At 39.5% G+C, this 17,156-nt stretch overlaps 1 protein-coding gene across 1 annotated transcript in view; it reads left to right on the forward strand.

The window, feature by feature from the left end:
* Positions 1-2,219, forward strand: part of LOC126090712 (zinc finger protein 26-like) — a 94,437-nt gene extending 92,218 nt beyond the window's left edge. Inside the window, exon 4 of the mRNA XM_049907010.1 lies at positions 1,836-2,219. Within this exon, the coding sequence (XP_049762967.1) occupies positions 1,836-2,219 (384 nt within the window). The remainder of the gene's footprint in view (positions 1-1,835) is intronic.
* The last annotated feature ends 14,937 nt before the right edge of the window (positions 2,220-17,156 follow it).

Raw genomic sequence — 17,156 nt, forward strand, 5'->3', positions numbered from 1 at the left:
GAAGCAGCTTGCACAGGATAGAGTAGCGTGGAGAGCTGCATCAAACCAGTCTCAGGACTGAAGACCACAACAACAACAACAACAACGTATACACACAGTAGATTTCAGCCATGCATAGTCGCAAGAGACACAAGTCATTTTCCATCAGAGCAGTAGTGCTTAGCAGTCGGATGGTGAAAGCAGCTTGGTGTCCTGCATCCTTAGGAAACTCTAAATAATGTCCAGCACATGATGCACCTGCTCTAAACACTGACAGTTGAATACCATTACAAGGAAATGACTGACTACATTGACGGGTTTCTGAAATGACCAGGTCTGCAAAACGATAGCTCCAGAACTGAACATGGCAGCTTTCAAATGAGCAATTTTTCAGGCTCAGATTCTGTTTAAGATAAATGAAACAGAGAGTAAGTTATCATAATTAGAGATATACAATGGCTGCCACAATTCTGAGTGAGATTTTGATACATACAACAGGCAAAACCTCACAACCCAGGATCCACAAACCTCATCATCAGTGCCACGACACGACAAAGTTAACTTCGTACATGGTGGTGGTACCTTTAATGATTTCCAGCCTGCCTGAACAAATTGTACCACTGACATACAGATCAGTGACATTGTAACATCTAATTTATCTAAAACACCTGAAAGAACATTGGTTACGTAGAGCACTACCTCTGACAATGTGCATCAACATGTCGACAGATGTCACACTCCCATCTCCTAATTTGTGGGCTCTGTACCTTGTAATCTGGATATCAGAATGAAAGTACCAGGTGCCTCCATCACATGTAGCAAAGGAATCACCAAACACAAGAAGAATATATCAGGGCCCATAACAGATGAACCCTCTGCGTGCAATGAGAGAAATACTGCACTGACATTGTCGCAAAGAACAACTCAAACCATGTGCATGGAGATACAGAACACAGCATCAGGCTAAGTAGGTTGCAGGATTCTTTAATTCTCAAGCAGCCATGAGATTTGTAGTAAGTCTTGGAAACATAATTATTTTTTCAACACTGCTGGCAGCTCATCATATTTTGCTTACTTATTTATATTACTTACTTATTTTGATTACTCTCCCTACAGGTGTAAAAGCCCTCTACAATTTTCTCAGACAAGTCTATACATGTGGGAATGAAGTTTTTACTCTTGAACAGGTGTACAAAGATTTTGTGCACGCCCATGGACAAGTCTGTTTTGACCCTACCCTGCCTTCACTTAAGTGTTATGTTCATACAACATACATATAACAGCATCAGATTCCTGTAGATCAACATTATGCATTCTGCATAAATGACCTGTGAAAGATCATAGAGCAATTGGGTGTCCAAGAACTGTACGTGAGAAATGGGAAACTTCTGCACTTATAGACACACATGAGCACAATAGTTGGCCAGCAGAACGCCAAGGCAGCAACCATCATTCCATTCATAGATACCTTGCCAACAAAGTGCACAGTTACACAGTGACTATGCTGTAACAGTAGATATGTGTACTCCTCAATGCATTTAGATCATTGTCTGCATATACATGCAGTACTTCCATATGACTGATCCATTCCTTGACAAATTAAGATATGCATTAGTGTACAGTTTTCATGGATATCAAATAACAAGAACAGGTGAGAACGCTAATTCGGTGCTTTGTCACAGCAGAATGACAGATGGACGGGATGTAATAATGCAAGACTTGAACCAAGAAGTGGACCTGACTGTGTTAAATGAATATGGAAGCACACTGCAAATAGTATTGATGCATACATTGATACAGACATCACACACGCAAATCAGGCAGTGGGTACTAATTTTATATCTTGGAACATTAAGCAACACATTACCACTAGCAACCATAGTGTCATAATCTTTGATACACAAATAGTAACTGAAAACAGTGGAGGCAATCACGAACTGGAAGGCTGGGATTTGAAGAGAGCAAACTGGATTGCACTTACTGCTGAAATAGCTTGTTTCAACTTGGACCATTCATCCAAAGACATAGACCCATGGGTGCATGCACTTACTCAGCTCCTTCAGCATGTGCAGGCAAATCATATCTTGAAGAGGAGATTTAGATCTGTCCCTGAGTCACGTCTATCCTTGACCACCTTTGAACTGAGAACTACAGAGATAGCACAGGACCACCCTAAAACGTATGAGCTTATGGGTTCTCATAAGGATAATGGAATCATACAGTACTACAATGGCAGATAATCTTCATGTCACTCTGAGAACATGTCCTCCTGACATCACAGTAAAATAGATAAGTACAAGGAATTACATGATCCAGAATAACAAACATGTTAGATCTTCAAGACTGGACACTTAAGTAATTGTAATTTAGTTTAATATAAATACATAACTTATGAGTAATAATATGCTATTGCCATTTAAAAATAATTGTGATGACTGGACCTTTTTGCCAAGTCGCTCAGCAACTGGATAACAAATTTAATTGCAATTTTAAATGTTTCACATTAGATATATAGCTATAATACATGTAGGAAATGAATAGGTGACTGAAGTGTAGGCTATTTTCCCACTCAGTGCAGGCAAACACAGAAGATGTTCTAAGGTAGCCACAAACCAAAGTTCAGCTAAAGAAATTTACTTGAGAAGTAACACAATTATTTCTTTTTTTGTTTCATTACTTAACTTTACTTTTTAAGGTATACTGTATAAACCAGTATCTTAATATTGCATTATTAGAGTTAAGAAAAAAATTGTATACTGTTATGAAGAGAACTTTGAATATACTGAATGTTTTTTTACGATCTGCTTTAGACACACAGCAGGATAGATTTTACAACACCAATAAATAAATAAAAGCTCAATTCTTGGGAATGGAGAAGAACCAACTTCACCTGACTAACCCCCACACTGTTAAAAAATACAACAGCATTTTCCATAGATCAGTAAGAAAGAGAGTATAATGAACACATTTTAATGTTCATTGTTTAAGCTGTTTTATTGAACTTTAAAATATGTCTGTGAACTGTTGATTCTCTCAGTGCTTCACTGTGCCCTACAATCGTGCGAAGATGTCACAGTTGCTGCATAAAACTTTTTACATTCTGATAAATCGTTTTCACTATTATCACACATTGGGCAATAGTAAATTGCACCATGATTAAGACACACATGAAGAAACATAATAAATTCAGACTAAAGTAACAGTTGAAATGTTTATTGAAACTGAAATGATACACAGCAATGTTGTCAAGTGACAAATAAAAACATACTATGTCATTTAAAATTGGTGCGCTTTTTGAAATACCCTTTAGTTCTGTTTTTTGGCAATATGGGAAAAGATAAAAACTTCTCTTGAATTCTCTTGGCTCTAATGGAATCGTGTTTTGGCTTTCTGTTAACATGGACCATTTGAATAAATAGAATTTAACTATGGAATTGAAAAATATACTTATTTTACAAATTATATTGGCCAAATTATATGTTGGCCTTTACAAATGTCTGCTTGTGTCTGTGTATGTGCGGATGGATATGTGTCTGTGTGCGCGAGTGTATACCTGTCCTTTTTCCCCCTAAGGTAAGTCTTTCCGCTTCCGGGATTGGAATGACTCCTTACCCTCTCCCTTAAAACCCACATCCTTCATCTTTCCCTCTCCTTCCCTCTTTCCTGATGAAGCAACCGTTGGTTGCGAAAGCTTGAATTTTGTGTGTATGTTTGTGTGTCTATCAACCTGCCAGCGCTTTCGTTTCGTAAGTCACATCATCCTTGTTTTTAGATATATTTTTCCCACGTGGAATGTTTCCCTCTATTATATTCAAATTATATTGTAACATGGACATGTTAGAAAGGAATCTTCATTTATCTTCCAAACAAGTGAAAGGGGAACAATATCAACATTTTTCACTCTAAAATCAATTACAATTAGTCTACAAGACAGTATAGTACAGCAGAAAGTTGAGTTCTGAGACAGGAATTTTTTGCAACATTTCAGAAAATTGTAAAGCAAGTACAAAATATTGACAAAACCAGTAACTGTAAATTTGGAATGTGTCGGACAGTCTACAGATTGAGATGATCAGTTCATTGTGTTGAAGGATTCATTTAATTCCAAAAATGCCACTAACTTCTTCAATTAAAAACACATATTGGACCTTTACGGAATTTGACAGAGGAGTGGAGAAGATGTTTGCATCTACATCTACATCTACATTCATACTCCGCAAGCCACCTGACGGTGTGTGGCGGAGGGTACCTTCCGTACCTCTATCGGTTCTCCCTTCTATTCCAGTCTCGTATTGTTCGTGGAAAGAAGGATTGTCGGTATGCCTCTGTGTGGGCTCTAATCTCTCTGATTTTATCCTCATGGTCTCTTCGCGAGATATACGTAGGAGGGAGCAATATACTGCTTGACTCTTCGGTGAAGGTATGTTCTCGAAACTTCAATAAAAGCCCGTACCGAGCTACTGAGCGTCTCTCCTGCAGAGTCTTCCACTGGAGTTTATCTATCATCTCCGTAACGCTTTCGCGATTACTAAATGATCCTGTAACGAAGCGCGCTGCTCTCCGTTGGATCTTCTCTATCTCTTCTATCAACCCTATCTGGTACGGATCCCACACTGCTGAGCAATATTCAAGCAGTGGACGAACAAGCGTACTGTAACCTACTTCCTACTGACATGTGCAGCCTTTTTCCATAATGAAGCAAAACAAACAAGACCTGCATTCATGTATGATTGACAACCACGAGAAATGCAATGAGATTTTGACCTAATGTCTTCAGGTAAGGAACCTTCTTCCTCCCCTCCCCCCCCCCAACCCTCCCCCCCCCAACCCTCCCCCCTCCCCCATACTCCACTGAGTGATCTTGTTGTCTCCTGGAAAGCAAAAATCTTGAGCCCTAACTCTCAGTTTAACCTGTTCCATATCTAAGAACTCTGAAACTGACCCAAACATTTGTATATCCCTGCTTTAATCAGCTCATATTTTTTGAATCAATTGATAATTACAAAGTCATCAGTTCTGTGCAATTTTAGGAAGACCAGTGCTTGAGTAATTCTAGCTGCAACTCTTAATTTTAATGTTGCTGAGTACCTGTAGCACTAACTGTATTCACAGTCCATAAATGTGAATGGAAATGATTTTGTTCTGTTGCTGCTATCTTTATGAACAGTGCTAATTATCAAATTTCATTGTTCATATTTAGACCACTAATCCTGTCTCTGGTTGCCCCTTGAAAGAACTTATTAACAGCATAAATTGTAAAAATTTAACTGTACTTAAGTAATTTCACACTTTCTTTGTAGAATTCACAAGGATGAACGGCCATTTCCATGCGACATCTGTGGGGCAGCATTCCGGCGGTCATATGCATTGAAGAACCACAAAACTGTTCATACTGGTGAGAAAAAATATGTATGCAGCCAGTGCAATCACGCTTTTCGTGTAAAGCAAGATATGCAAAAGCATATTAATAGTTATCACAGGAATGAAATAACATTTACAGAAGCTATAATGTAAAAATAGACAAAGAGCGTGACTTATTTATCGCCCGAAAAGGTAGCAGTGTGCAACACTTACTAAGGCAGTGAACTGGGATGTCGATAGGGATAGAAGAATATTGTAACTTATGTTTCTTTTAAATGTATTGTATGGCATTTTTGTTAAGAATACATCAGCTACAAATTTTAAAGCACTTTTTTTGTTTATGCTGACAGATATCCAGTCACCTGGCTCAGATCTGTTCAGACATTCTTTTCAAACTCCACTATCTCTCTCCTACATACTTCATGTGAAATGGGATATGATGGAGAACAGCTTAAGTACAGCCTGAGTGCTCCTCCAGAATGAATCTGTCATTATGCATGAAAGATTCATTGTAAACAAACTTCCATCACATTGATCACAAAAGCCTAGGGTCCAGATCCAAGTCAGGAAGTTTTATCAAGAATAATATCTCCTACAAAAAATGATGGCAATGATGATGATGATATAGTTGAGATAACATCCTATCAATGACCAGGTCTCTGGAGACAGACTACAGCTTTTGAATGGACACAGATGGGAAAGAGATCATCAGTGTCCTTTTCAAAAAAGGACCATCCTGCCAGTTGCACTTGCACTTTCCTGAAGCAACTTAGGTAAACCACAAAAAATCTAAATCTGACTGAAAACATATTTGTATTCTACTCCTCCAAAACGCAAATACAGTCTTAACCATTGCACCAGCTCACTCAGTAAGTTGACTTGTTAGTGAAAAAGATTCATTCTGGTAAACTAAATGCTCACCGCAGAATTAACTTGCATTTTGATAAGGGCTGTACTTAGTTACAACATCTCAAGTTTATTAGAAATTTCAACATAAGCCATGTGTATTAATCACTAGAAAATTCCAGCCTGTGATTTCACCCCATGTGGCTATCTGTTACTTTCAATTTTAGCTTTTAGAACATATGAATTTATTATTTATTAATTGTATATTCACACTACTGTGTTCTTTGATGTACAGCTCCTTTTTAAGATTGCACCTAGTTACTTAGTCAACCACAATGGAGGGGTATTTGTTGAGAGGCCAGATAAACACGTGGTTCCTGATGAAGGGACAGCAGCCTTTTCTCTAGTCGCAGGGGGGACAATCTGGATGTCTGATCTGACCTTGCAACATCAACCAAAACAACCTTCCTGTGCTGGTATTGTGAACAGCTGAAGACAAGGGGAAACTACAACTGTAATTTTTCTCGAGGGCATGCAGCTCTCCTGTATGGTTAAAAATGATGGCATCCTTTTGGGTAAAATATTCCTGAAGTAAAATAGTCCCCGATTCGGATTTCCAGGAGGGGACTAATCAAGGGGACTTTGTTATCAGGAGAAACAAAACGGGGATTCTACAGATCAGAGTGTGGAATGTAAAATCCCTTAATTGAGCAGGTAAGTTAGAACACTAGAAAAAAAATGGATAGGTTAATGTTAGATATAGTGGGAATTAGTGAAGTTAGGTGGCAAGAGGAACAAGACCTCTGATCACGTGAATACAGGGTTATAAATACAAAGTCAAATAACAGCAAAGAAGGAGAAGGTTTAATAATGAATAAAAATGCAGATAAGCATAGTGAACACATTATTGTAGCCAAGATAACCATGAAGCACACATCCGTCACAGTAGTACAAGTTTATATGCCAACTAGCTCTGCAGATGAACAGATTGAGGAAATGTATGAGGAGATAAAAGAAATTATTCAGATAGTTAAGGGAGACAAAAATTTAATAACCATGGGGGGCTGGAATTTGTTAGAAGGAAAAGTAGTACATGAATATGGATTGGGAGGAAAGTAACGAAAGAGGAAGCCACATGGTAAAAATTTGCACAGAGCATAATTAAATACAGCTAACACTTGGTTTAATAATCATGAGAGACGGTTGTACATGTGGAAGAGAGCTGGAGAGACCGGAAGGTTTCAGGTTGATTATATAAACAATAAGACAGAGATTTCGGAACCAGGTTTTCAATTGTAAGACATTTCTAAGGGCAGATGTGGACTCTGACCACAATTTGTTGGTTATGAAATGCACATGAAAACTGAAGAAACTGCAAAAAGGCACGATTTTGAGGAGGAGATGGGACCTAGATAAACTGAAAGAACCAGAGGTTGTAGGGAGTTTCAGAGGGAGCGTTATGAAACATTTGGCAAGTACAGGGGAAAGGAATGCAGTAGAAGAAGAATGGGTAGCACTGAGAGATGAAATAGTGAAGGCAGCAGAGGATGAAGTAGGTAAAAAGACGAGGGCTATTAGAAATCCTTGAGTAACACCAAGGTGAAAAGACGAGGGCTGGTAGAAATCCTTGAGTAACACAATTGATATTGAAATTAATCAATGAAAGGAGGAATACAAAAATGCAATAAATGAAGCAGGCAAAAGCAATACAAACATCTAAAAAAATGAGATTGAAAGGCAGTGCAAAATCGCTAGGCAGGAATGGCTAGAGGGCAAATGTAAGAATGTAGTAGCATATATCAACGGAGGTAACATAGATGCTGCCTACAGAAAAATGAGAGACCTTTGTAAAGAAGAAGATAGAACTGCCTGAATGAATATCAAGAGCTCAGCTGGAAAGCCATTCCTAAGCAAAGAAGGGAAAGTAGAAAGGTGGAAGGAGTATATAGAGGACCTATACATGGAAGACATACTTGAGGGCAACATTATGGAAATGGAAGAGGACACACATGAAGATGAGAAGGGAGATGGGATACTGCGTGAAGAATCTGAAAAAACAATGACATTCTTAAGTCAAAACAAGGACCCCCGGAGTAGACAACATTCCGTTAGAGCTAATGATGGCCTTGGGAAAGCCAGCTGTGACAAAACTCTTCCACCTGGTGGGCAAGATGTATGAGACAGACGAAATACCTTCATACTTCAAGAAGAATATGCTAATTCCAATTACAAAGAAAGAAAGTGCTGACAGATGTGAAAATTATCAAATTATATTAATAAGTCACAGCTGCAAAATATTAACACGATCCTGTACAGAAGAAGGGAAAAACTGGCAGAAGCCGACCTCGAGGAAGATCAGTTTGGATTCCGGAGAAATGTAGGAACATGCAAAGCAGCACTGACCCTACGACTCTCATGGAAGATAGGTTAAGGAAAGGCAAACCAGCATTTATATCATTACAAGACTTAGAGAAAGCTTTTTACAATGTTGATTGGAACACTCTCTTTCAAATTCTAAAGGTGGCAGGTGTAAGATACAGGGAGCAAAAGGCTATTTAGAATTTGTACAGAAACCAGATGGCAGTTATAAGAGTCAAGGGACATGAAAGGGAAGCAGTGGTTGGGAAGGGAGTGAGACAGGGTTGTAGCCTCTCCCTGATGTTATTCAATCTGTATATTGAGCAAGCAGTAAAGGAAACGAAAGAAAAATTCGGAGTAGGTATTTAGGTCCAGGGAGAAGAAATGAAAACTTTGAGGTTTGCCGATGACTTTGTAATTCTGTGAGAAACAGCAAAGGACTTGTAAGAGCAGTTGCACGGAATGGACAGTGTCTTGAAAAGAGGATATAAAGTGAACATCAACAAAAGCAAAATGAGGATAATGGAATGTAGTCGAATTAAATCAGTTGATGCTGAGGGAATTTGATTATGAAATGAGACACTTAAATTAGTAGATGAGTTTTGCTATTTGGGAAGCAAAATAACTGATGATTGAAGTAGGGAGGATATGAAATGTGGCCTGGCAATGGCAAGAAAACTGTTTCTGAAGAAGAGAAATTTGTTAACATCGAGTATAGATTTAGATGCCCTTTCTGAAAGTATTTGTAAGGAGTGTAGCCATGTATGAGAGTGAAACATGGATGCTAAATAGTTTAGACAAGAAGAGAATAGAAGCTTTTGAAATGTGTTGCTACTTAAGAATGCCGAAAATTAGATGGCTACATCATGTAAGTAATGAGGAGGTACTGAACAGAACTGGGGAGAAGAGAAATTTGTGGTACAACCTGACTAGAAGAAGGGACCTGTTGGTAAGACACTCTGAAGCATCACGGGATCACCAGTTTAGTACTGGAGGGATGCATGGAGGGGGGGGGGTGGGGGTTATAAATCGATGAAGGAGGCCTAGAGGTGAATACAGCAAGCAAATTCAGAAGGACATAGGTTGCAGCAGTTACTCAGAGATGAAGAGGCTTGCAAAGGATAGAATAGCATGGAGAGCTGCATCAAACCAGTCTTTGGACAGAAGACCACAACAACAACATCATAATCATAACAAGATGCTTTTACATTAAATTTCATAACAGTATTTCAGCATCATCCAACAATGGCAATATGGAACTAATCAACACACCAAAGTTAATCTGCTTAACTCAGAATGCATGTTCCTGCCAGTGTCTGTTTAGTTTTATGCCTTAAATAATTTTATCCTTCCATTTTTTATCATCTCTAAATCTCTCAACTTTCACAAGGTAGATTAATGTCCCAAAATGCAATAATTGGGTGGTAATTTATATGTATCTACCACACCTAAAGAGGCTGCAGCATCAATATTTTGGTCATGGCCTGTTCTTCAGTTGCAATATAGTGTGCGGGATGATTCTTATTTTCTGATTATTGTGCAAAATTAGCATACATCACAAATATTAGCAACATGATTTGTGGAATATGAAAATACAGTACATCTAAGAAAAGTCATAAATTGTGTAACGTATACTGTCGATCAGATGGCTCGCTGAACCCATCTGCTGCTACGTGGCGAACAATTTTGTCTTCACTGAAACACACACTACCCTGTATCAATTTTTTTGTATTATGGATTTTATGTTGTTAATATTTGTGATACGCTAATTTTGCTTGCACCCCTTCAGAAATGCCTACGTTATTCCAGAGAAAATGATAAATTAAGACATAACGCAGTTATAGTGTAGCCACATGCCTTATCAATACATAAGACTGCAGTATATGAGATGTGGTCAACAAATAATGGGAATTTTTCTTTTTCTTAAAGAATCTTTATTTCTTCATCAACATCAGCTGTGTCCCCTTCAAAGTAATCTCCCTCAGATATAATACACTTCAGACAGCATTTCCTCCAATCTTGGAAGCACTTCAGGAACTCACTCACAATTATGCTGTTGAGCTCTTTCAGTGACTCTGTTTTTATCTCACCAATGGTGGTAAAACAACATCCTTTCATTGTTCTCTTCGACCTCGGGAACAGAAAGAAGTCACAGGGGGCCATGTCTGATGAATATGGTGGCTGAGGCAACATAATGGTGTAGTTTTTCACCAAAAATCACGAACAAACTTTGAGGTGTAAGTGGGAGCAGTACCGTGATGCAGTTTCCGCAAGGGGTCTTACCACAGTTCTGGTCATTTTCTTCAGATTGCTTCACAAAAGGCATATAACTTACAGGTAGTATTCCTAACTGACCATACGACCATGAGGCAGGAACTTACAATGCACTATCCCATTGTAATCGAAGAAAGCCTTCACATGTTATCGAACTTGTCAATTTTTTTCCCCATAGGGATGATTGGGCCTCGGTTTCAATATCATTCCCATATACCCACGTTCAATCACCTGTTATACCCTTCTTTAGAAGTTCTGGATCATTGTTGACTTTGTGAGGTAACGGGCAAAATATTCTAAGTTCAGAGTTGGCGTGAGCGCACGGGCCGCTTGGCCAGTCGGGGCCCGGCAGCAAACACGTGGTGCCAAATGTTAGCCGGACAACAGGGATAGCCCCAGCGCATGGTCCAGCAGCCTGGCTGGGAATTCCATAGTGACGCTGTGTCAATGAAGGAGACACGCTGGGAATGCCAAAGATGGCGGACTTTGTGAAACCTTAATGGCAGACGTTTCACAGTTTGTATAGAAATTAATAGTAGCCAGATGAATCATGATACCCAAAAAGAAACATGTACATTACCATTATTTGTACGACGATTCTGATGGTGTAACCAGATTTTCAATATATTTATTAGTTTAAAGTTTGGTATCTGACGATAAATTATACAAGTAACACCCAGCAACGAATTTCCAAAATCTAAACAGTTCATCCGATTTCGTTGATCTACATGTCTTTAGAAAGCTATTAGTGTAAACCTATACTGATATGAATCACAGTCTAACTTAAATAGTACACATGTTATTGGAGGTCAAAGTGGCCGATTACTACTAATCGCGTCAGGCCGTTAAGTACTCCACGGTGACACGAAAAAACAGTAACAGAATGCTCATAAATACATTTATTCGTCTATGTCTTTGTTTATTTCCGATATATACTATTCATGAAGAAATTGGTTAAATATTTACTGTGTTTTAGAAAGCTCAGAGACATTAGGCTACTGGCCTACCTTTTGTTGCTATTCCTCTGATATACGTTTATTTGATTTGTTTATGTATTTAATAATGTGTGTTAGAGAGTGTTTATGGTCCAGCCATAGGAATATTTATTTAATTTCAAGGTATTTAATGTAAATCCAGTATTTCTAATGTGTTTCAAAACGTTTGTGTGTGTGCGTTGGCTTGGAGACATGACGGAAGCACTCTAGCCAATCACATCGCTCATTACTAAGAGAGACGTATGGAGGTTGGGAAGGAGCATCGGTTCTGGACAGGGCATGGAAGGTGTTGGATGTAATGGCGCGACGGACGGACGGTTGGCGGAAAGACCTTGACAGTGAAGCAGTTTGCGCATAGTCACGGCAGATAGAAATATTTTGTAGTGCGATCTGTGCTTTTGTGTGATTTCTGTGCGCTTTTGCAATGAAGACGTAGTATGCGTTCAGAAGTGAATATCTCGTGAGCTATGTTGTTGTTCATATCTAACTATATGAAGTAGGAATCTATTGTTTCCCTGTTATTCAATTTATATTTTATTTAATTGCTGGACAATCAACACCAATAAGTGTTTTGCAGAAATATACCACATTCTCAAAAGTACTTCTACGATCATACACATCATTTAAAGTCATTAAGATAGTACCTGCAGATTTTATTTAATTGCAATCTTTCATTTATAAATGTGTATGTCACGTTGAAAATTCGCAATTGCCAAGTGGTAGGAACCTTCAACCATTCGATTCATGTGCATATTCATATTGTATACTGTAGATTCAGAGTATTTGGCTTGTAATGCGGCAACTACATATCCCAGCCCCTAGACAATGAAACCAGCCAAAACTTTTAATATTTCAACTCTGAGTCAGAGGGTACGTAGTTGAGGGCCACCACACCATTTCATGTATTCTTTTTGAAAGCCTGCAACTTCATTCAGCAATTCCTGAGTGATGTCTACACAGTGTCGTATTTGGTCAAAATTCAAAATGAATCATGAATTTGTAAAACGACTTAAGCCCCTAGAGTTACATTAAAAAAAAAAAAAACTGTCTATTATCATACTGACACATATATTGCACTAAATTATGGCATTATATGTTACATACATCAAAACTACATAAGACTTTCATTACAAAAGTGTGATCTTGTACCTGCTTCATGTTCAAATCTTGATTTAAAAAAGAAGGACTTAAGTCGTTTTTCAAATTAACTTCTGTTTTACTTCCTATGTAATAAAACTCTGGCATATAAATACATAATAATGTATTTTCTTTATTGAAAAACACATTCAGAATACATAGAACAGTAAATTATCCAGGGGAATAAACATACAGGACAAAATTCCAAAACGAAATTGCAATTTTACTCATTTGTCTTTGTTTCCCAAGCTGCAATTTTCTCATAAAATGCTTTGGATTCATTAGTCGGGAATGTACTTGAGCATTCTGCACACATCTTTAATTTTATTTTCATTGATTGGACACACACCATTTAGATAAGCATGTCTGTGTGATAGTTCAGGGACATGTGGATATGTTGGCCCAAGGATGAAAGAATGTTGAATTATTCCTCCTATGAATGGTTTTGCCACTGCTATTCCGATCTGTTTTGCAGAAAAGCAGAATTCCACAAAAGTTGAAACAGTGAAAGATACCTTATTATCTCTAGGAACGCCCTTAACAGACGTCTCCATGGAATTGGCTTTCTTTTGTAATAATGTGGCCACCAGTTGTTATAGTCATAAACATCCTGACTTTCAACAAGTGTAACTGTAAAATTTCCTTTAGCGCTAGAGCTGACTATGAGTTCACACACGTCCTTCAGTGTGTAGAGTATGTCCACACGCCTCAGTCATCTTTTACTACTGCGAAGTACCTATCTTTTGGCAGAAAGGAGTGTCCTCTGATAGGTAAAAGAAGTCTGATGTTCAAAAAATGTCTCTGAGCACTTACAGCAATTAAAAACCTGATGAGAGTGTTGTTCCTATTCTGGCCTGGACAGCTGTCACAAAACAACCAGAGTTCTTTAACACTAGATGAGACACAGGTATTGAAATAATGGAGGAGAAAACTGCATACCTCATTTGGCGTTTTCTTAGCTTGCCCCTCATGGTAGATGTAGAAGTATACTGAATTAGTTTTCATGTTACGCACAGAGAAAACTGGAATTGTCAGCTGACAATAATAATACATGTCCTGAACTGGTATCTTATACAAGCATACATTTTGCATGTAGTCAAATGTTAAAGCAAGAAAATCCTCTCTCTCAGTGCATAACTTGGTTGCATCTTCTGGTGTTTTGTAGAACTTTTTGCTATGACATTTGTTCTGCTGCAGCTACACGTTTAGCACAAACATTAAGGGCACCGCTTTTCACTTTAACTTTCAGTTATTCACACATAATGCATGTGTCTACACTGGGCCTACCAATGGTTATTGAAATATCTGTGATAATAGTGGTAAGACACTTTACTATCAGGATATTCGACAAGAAACATTTAATGTATAGTTTTCACAGTTAGTTCACTGTTTAAGTAGAAAACATCTGTGTTTCCATAGTGGGTTTGTTTAGTTGGAAATGACACAATACGGGCATGAACAGTAGCAAGTATATCAGCCACTTTTGCGTTCCCTGGTTTGTGTTTTCCACATTGGTCTTTAGGAGACTTGCCATGAATCAGCAACTTACACAATCTCTTCATCCTGGATTCGGTAACACAATAAACACTGAGGAAGGCTATCTTACATAACTATCTGCTTGCCTGAATCTTTAACATAATACTTGAACATAGCTACCCTAGTACCAGGCTCGTCTTTTTATGGTAATACTTTCAGTTTGTCCCTGTAAGAACACATCTTGTTTGTTCTCAGTGTCAAAATCTTTCATGTAATTAACTGCTTCTAACAATGCATTTACGGAAATCAATTTGAGACATTGAAACTTCCTGGCAGATTAAAACTGTGTGCCCGACCGAGACTCGAACTCGGGACCTTTGCCTTTCGCAGGCAAGCGCTCAACCATCTGAGCTACCGAAGCACGACTCACGCCCGGTCTCACAGCTTTACTTCTGCCAGTATCTCGTCTCCTACCTTCCAAACTTTACAGAAGCTCTCCTGCGAACCTTGCAGAACTAGCACTCCTGAAAGAAAGGATATAGCGGAGACATGGCTTAGCCACAGCCTGGGGGATGTTTCCAGAATGAGATTTTCACTCTGCAGCGGAGTGTGCGCTGATATGAAACTTCCTGGCAGATTAAAACTGTGTGCCCGCCCGAGAATCGAACTCGGAACCTTTGCCTTTCGCGGGCAAGCGCTCTACCATCTGAGCTACCGAAGCACGACTCACACCCGGTCCCACAGCTTTACTTCTGCCAGTATCTCGTCTCCTACCTTCCAAACTTTACAGAAGCTCTCCTGCGAACCTTGCAGAACTAGCACTCCTGAAAGAAAGGATATAGCGGAGACATGGCTTAGCCACAGCCTGGGGGATGTTTCCAGAATGAGATTTTCACTCTGCAGCGGAGTGTGCGCTGATATGAAACTTCCTGGCAGATTAAAACTGTGTGCCCGACCGAGACTCGAACTCGGGACCTTTGCCTTTTGCGGGCAAGCGCTCTACCATCTGAGCTACCGAAGCACGACTCACGCCCGGTCCCACAGCTTTACTTCTGCCAGTATCTCGTCTCCTACCTTCCAAACTTTACAGAAGCTCTCCTGCGAACCTTGCAGAACTAGCACTCCTGAAAGAAAGGATATAGCGGAGACATGGCTTAGCCACAACCTGGGGGATGTTTCCAGAATGAGATTTTCACTCTGCAGCGGAGTGTGCGCTGATATGAAACTTCCTGGCAGATTAAAACTGTGTGCCCGACTGAGACTCGAACTCGGGACCTTTGCCTTTCGCGGGCAAGCGCTCTACCATCTGAGCTACCGAAGCACGACTCACGCCCGGTCTCACAGCTTTACTTCTGCCAGTATCTCGTCTCCTACCTTCCAAACTTTACAGAAGCTCTCCTGCGAACCTTGCAGAACTAGCACTCCTGAAAGAAAGGATATAGCGGAGACATGGCTTAGCCACAGCCTGGGGGATGTTTCCAGAATGAGATTTTCACTCTGCAGCGGAGTGTGCGCTGATATGAAACTTCCTGGCAGATTAAAACTGTGTGCCCGACCGAGACTCGAACTCGGGACCTTTGCCTTTCGCGGGCAAGCGCTCTACCATCGGAGCTACCGAAGCACGACTCACGCCCGGTCTCACAGCTTTACTTCTGCCAGTATCAAAGGTCCCGAGTTCGAGTCTCGGTCGGGCACACAGTTTTAATCTGCCAGGAAGTTTCATATCAGCGCACACTCCGCTGCAGAGTGAAAATCTCATTCTGGAAGTTGAGACATTGTTTCCTGCATCTGAAATATATCATAATTTTTTATAAACAAGAGACTGCATTACTAGTAATTACCAGTCTCAGTAAGCTACAATGATGTGTACAAGAAGATTGTGTCCAACAATATTGTGAAACAAAATTAAATCCAAATTGCTTACCCACAAGGAGGTCCTGTTTGTCTAGCTGAAAGTAACTTCCCCATGATTTACGTGCTCCAAGCCTTTAACCTTAGCATGCTTTATAGTAGCTCACTTGTATTCTGCAGCCATTTTCATTCCTTTCCTCCTTTTTTGGTCATTATTTTCTTCGTTTTCAAAAACACCAATTCATGAAGAACTGCTGTTAGACGCCATTTTCATTTTCAACTAACATATCGCACGTCTACCACATGAATCTGTTAACAATTATCATTACCTGACAAGTAAAGAAACTTAAGTCCTGGACTGAGGCTGTTTTGCCAGTAAACACGAACATTCTGTCATCATCATCATCATCATCATCATCATCATCATCATCATCATCATCATCATTTAAGACTGATTATGCCTCTCAGCGTTCAGTCTGGAGCATAGCCCCCCTTATACAGTTCCTCCATGATCCCCTATTCAGTGCTAACATTGGTGCCTCTTCTGATGTTAAACCTATTACTTCAAAATCATTCTTAACCGAATCCAGGTACCTTCTCCTCGGTCTGCCCCGACTCCTCCTACCCTCTACTGCTGAATCCATGAGTCTCTTGGGTAACCTTGCTTCTCCCATGCGTGTAACATGACCCCACCATCTAAGCCTGTTCGCCCTGACTGCTACATCTATAGAGTTCATTCCCAGTTTTTCTTTGATTTCCTCATTGTGGACACCCTCCTGCCATTGTTCCCATCTACTAGTACCTGCAATCATCCTAGCTACTTTCATATCCGTAACCTCAACCTTGTTGATAAGGTAACCTGAATCCACCCAGCTTTCG

The sequence above is a fragment of the Schistocerca cancellata genome, chromosome 1 (assembly GCF_023864275.1).
Source record: "Schistocerca cancellata isolate TAMUIC-IGC-003103 chromosome 1, iqSchCanc2.1, whole genome shotgun sequence".
Lineage (NCBI taxonomy): Eukaryota > Metazoa > Arthropoda > Insecta > Orthoptera > Acrididae > Schistocerca > Schistocerca cancellata.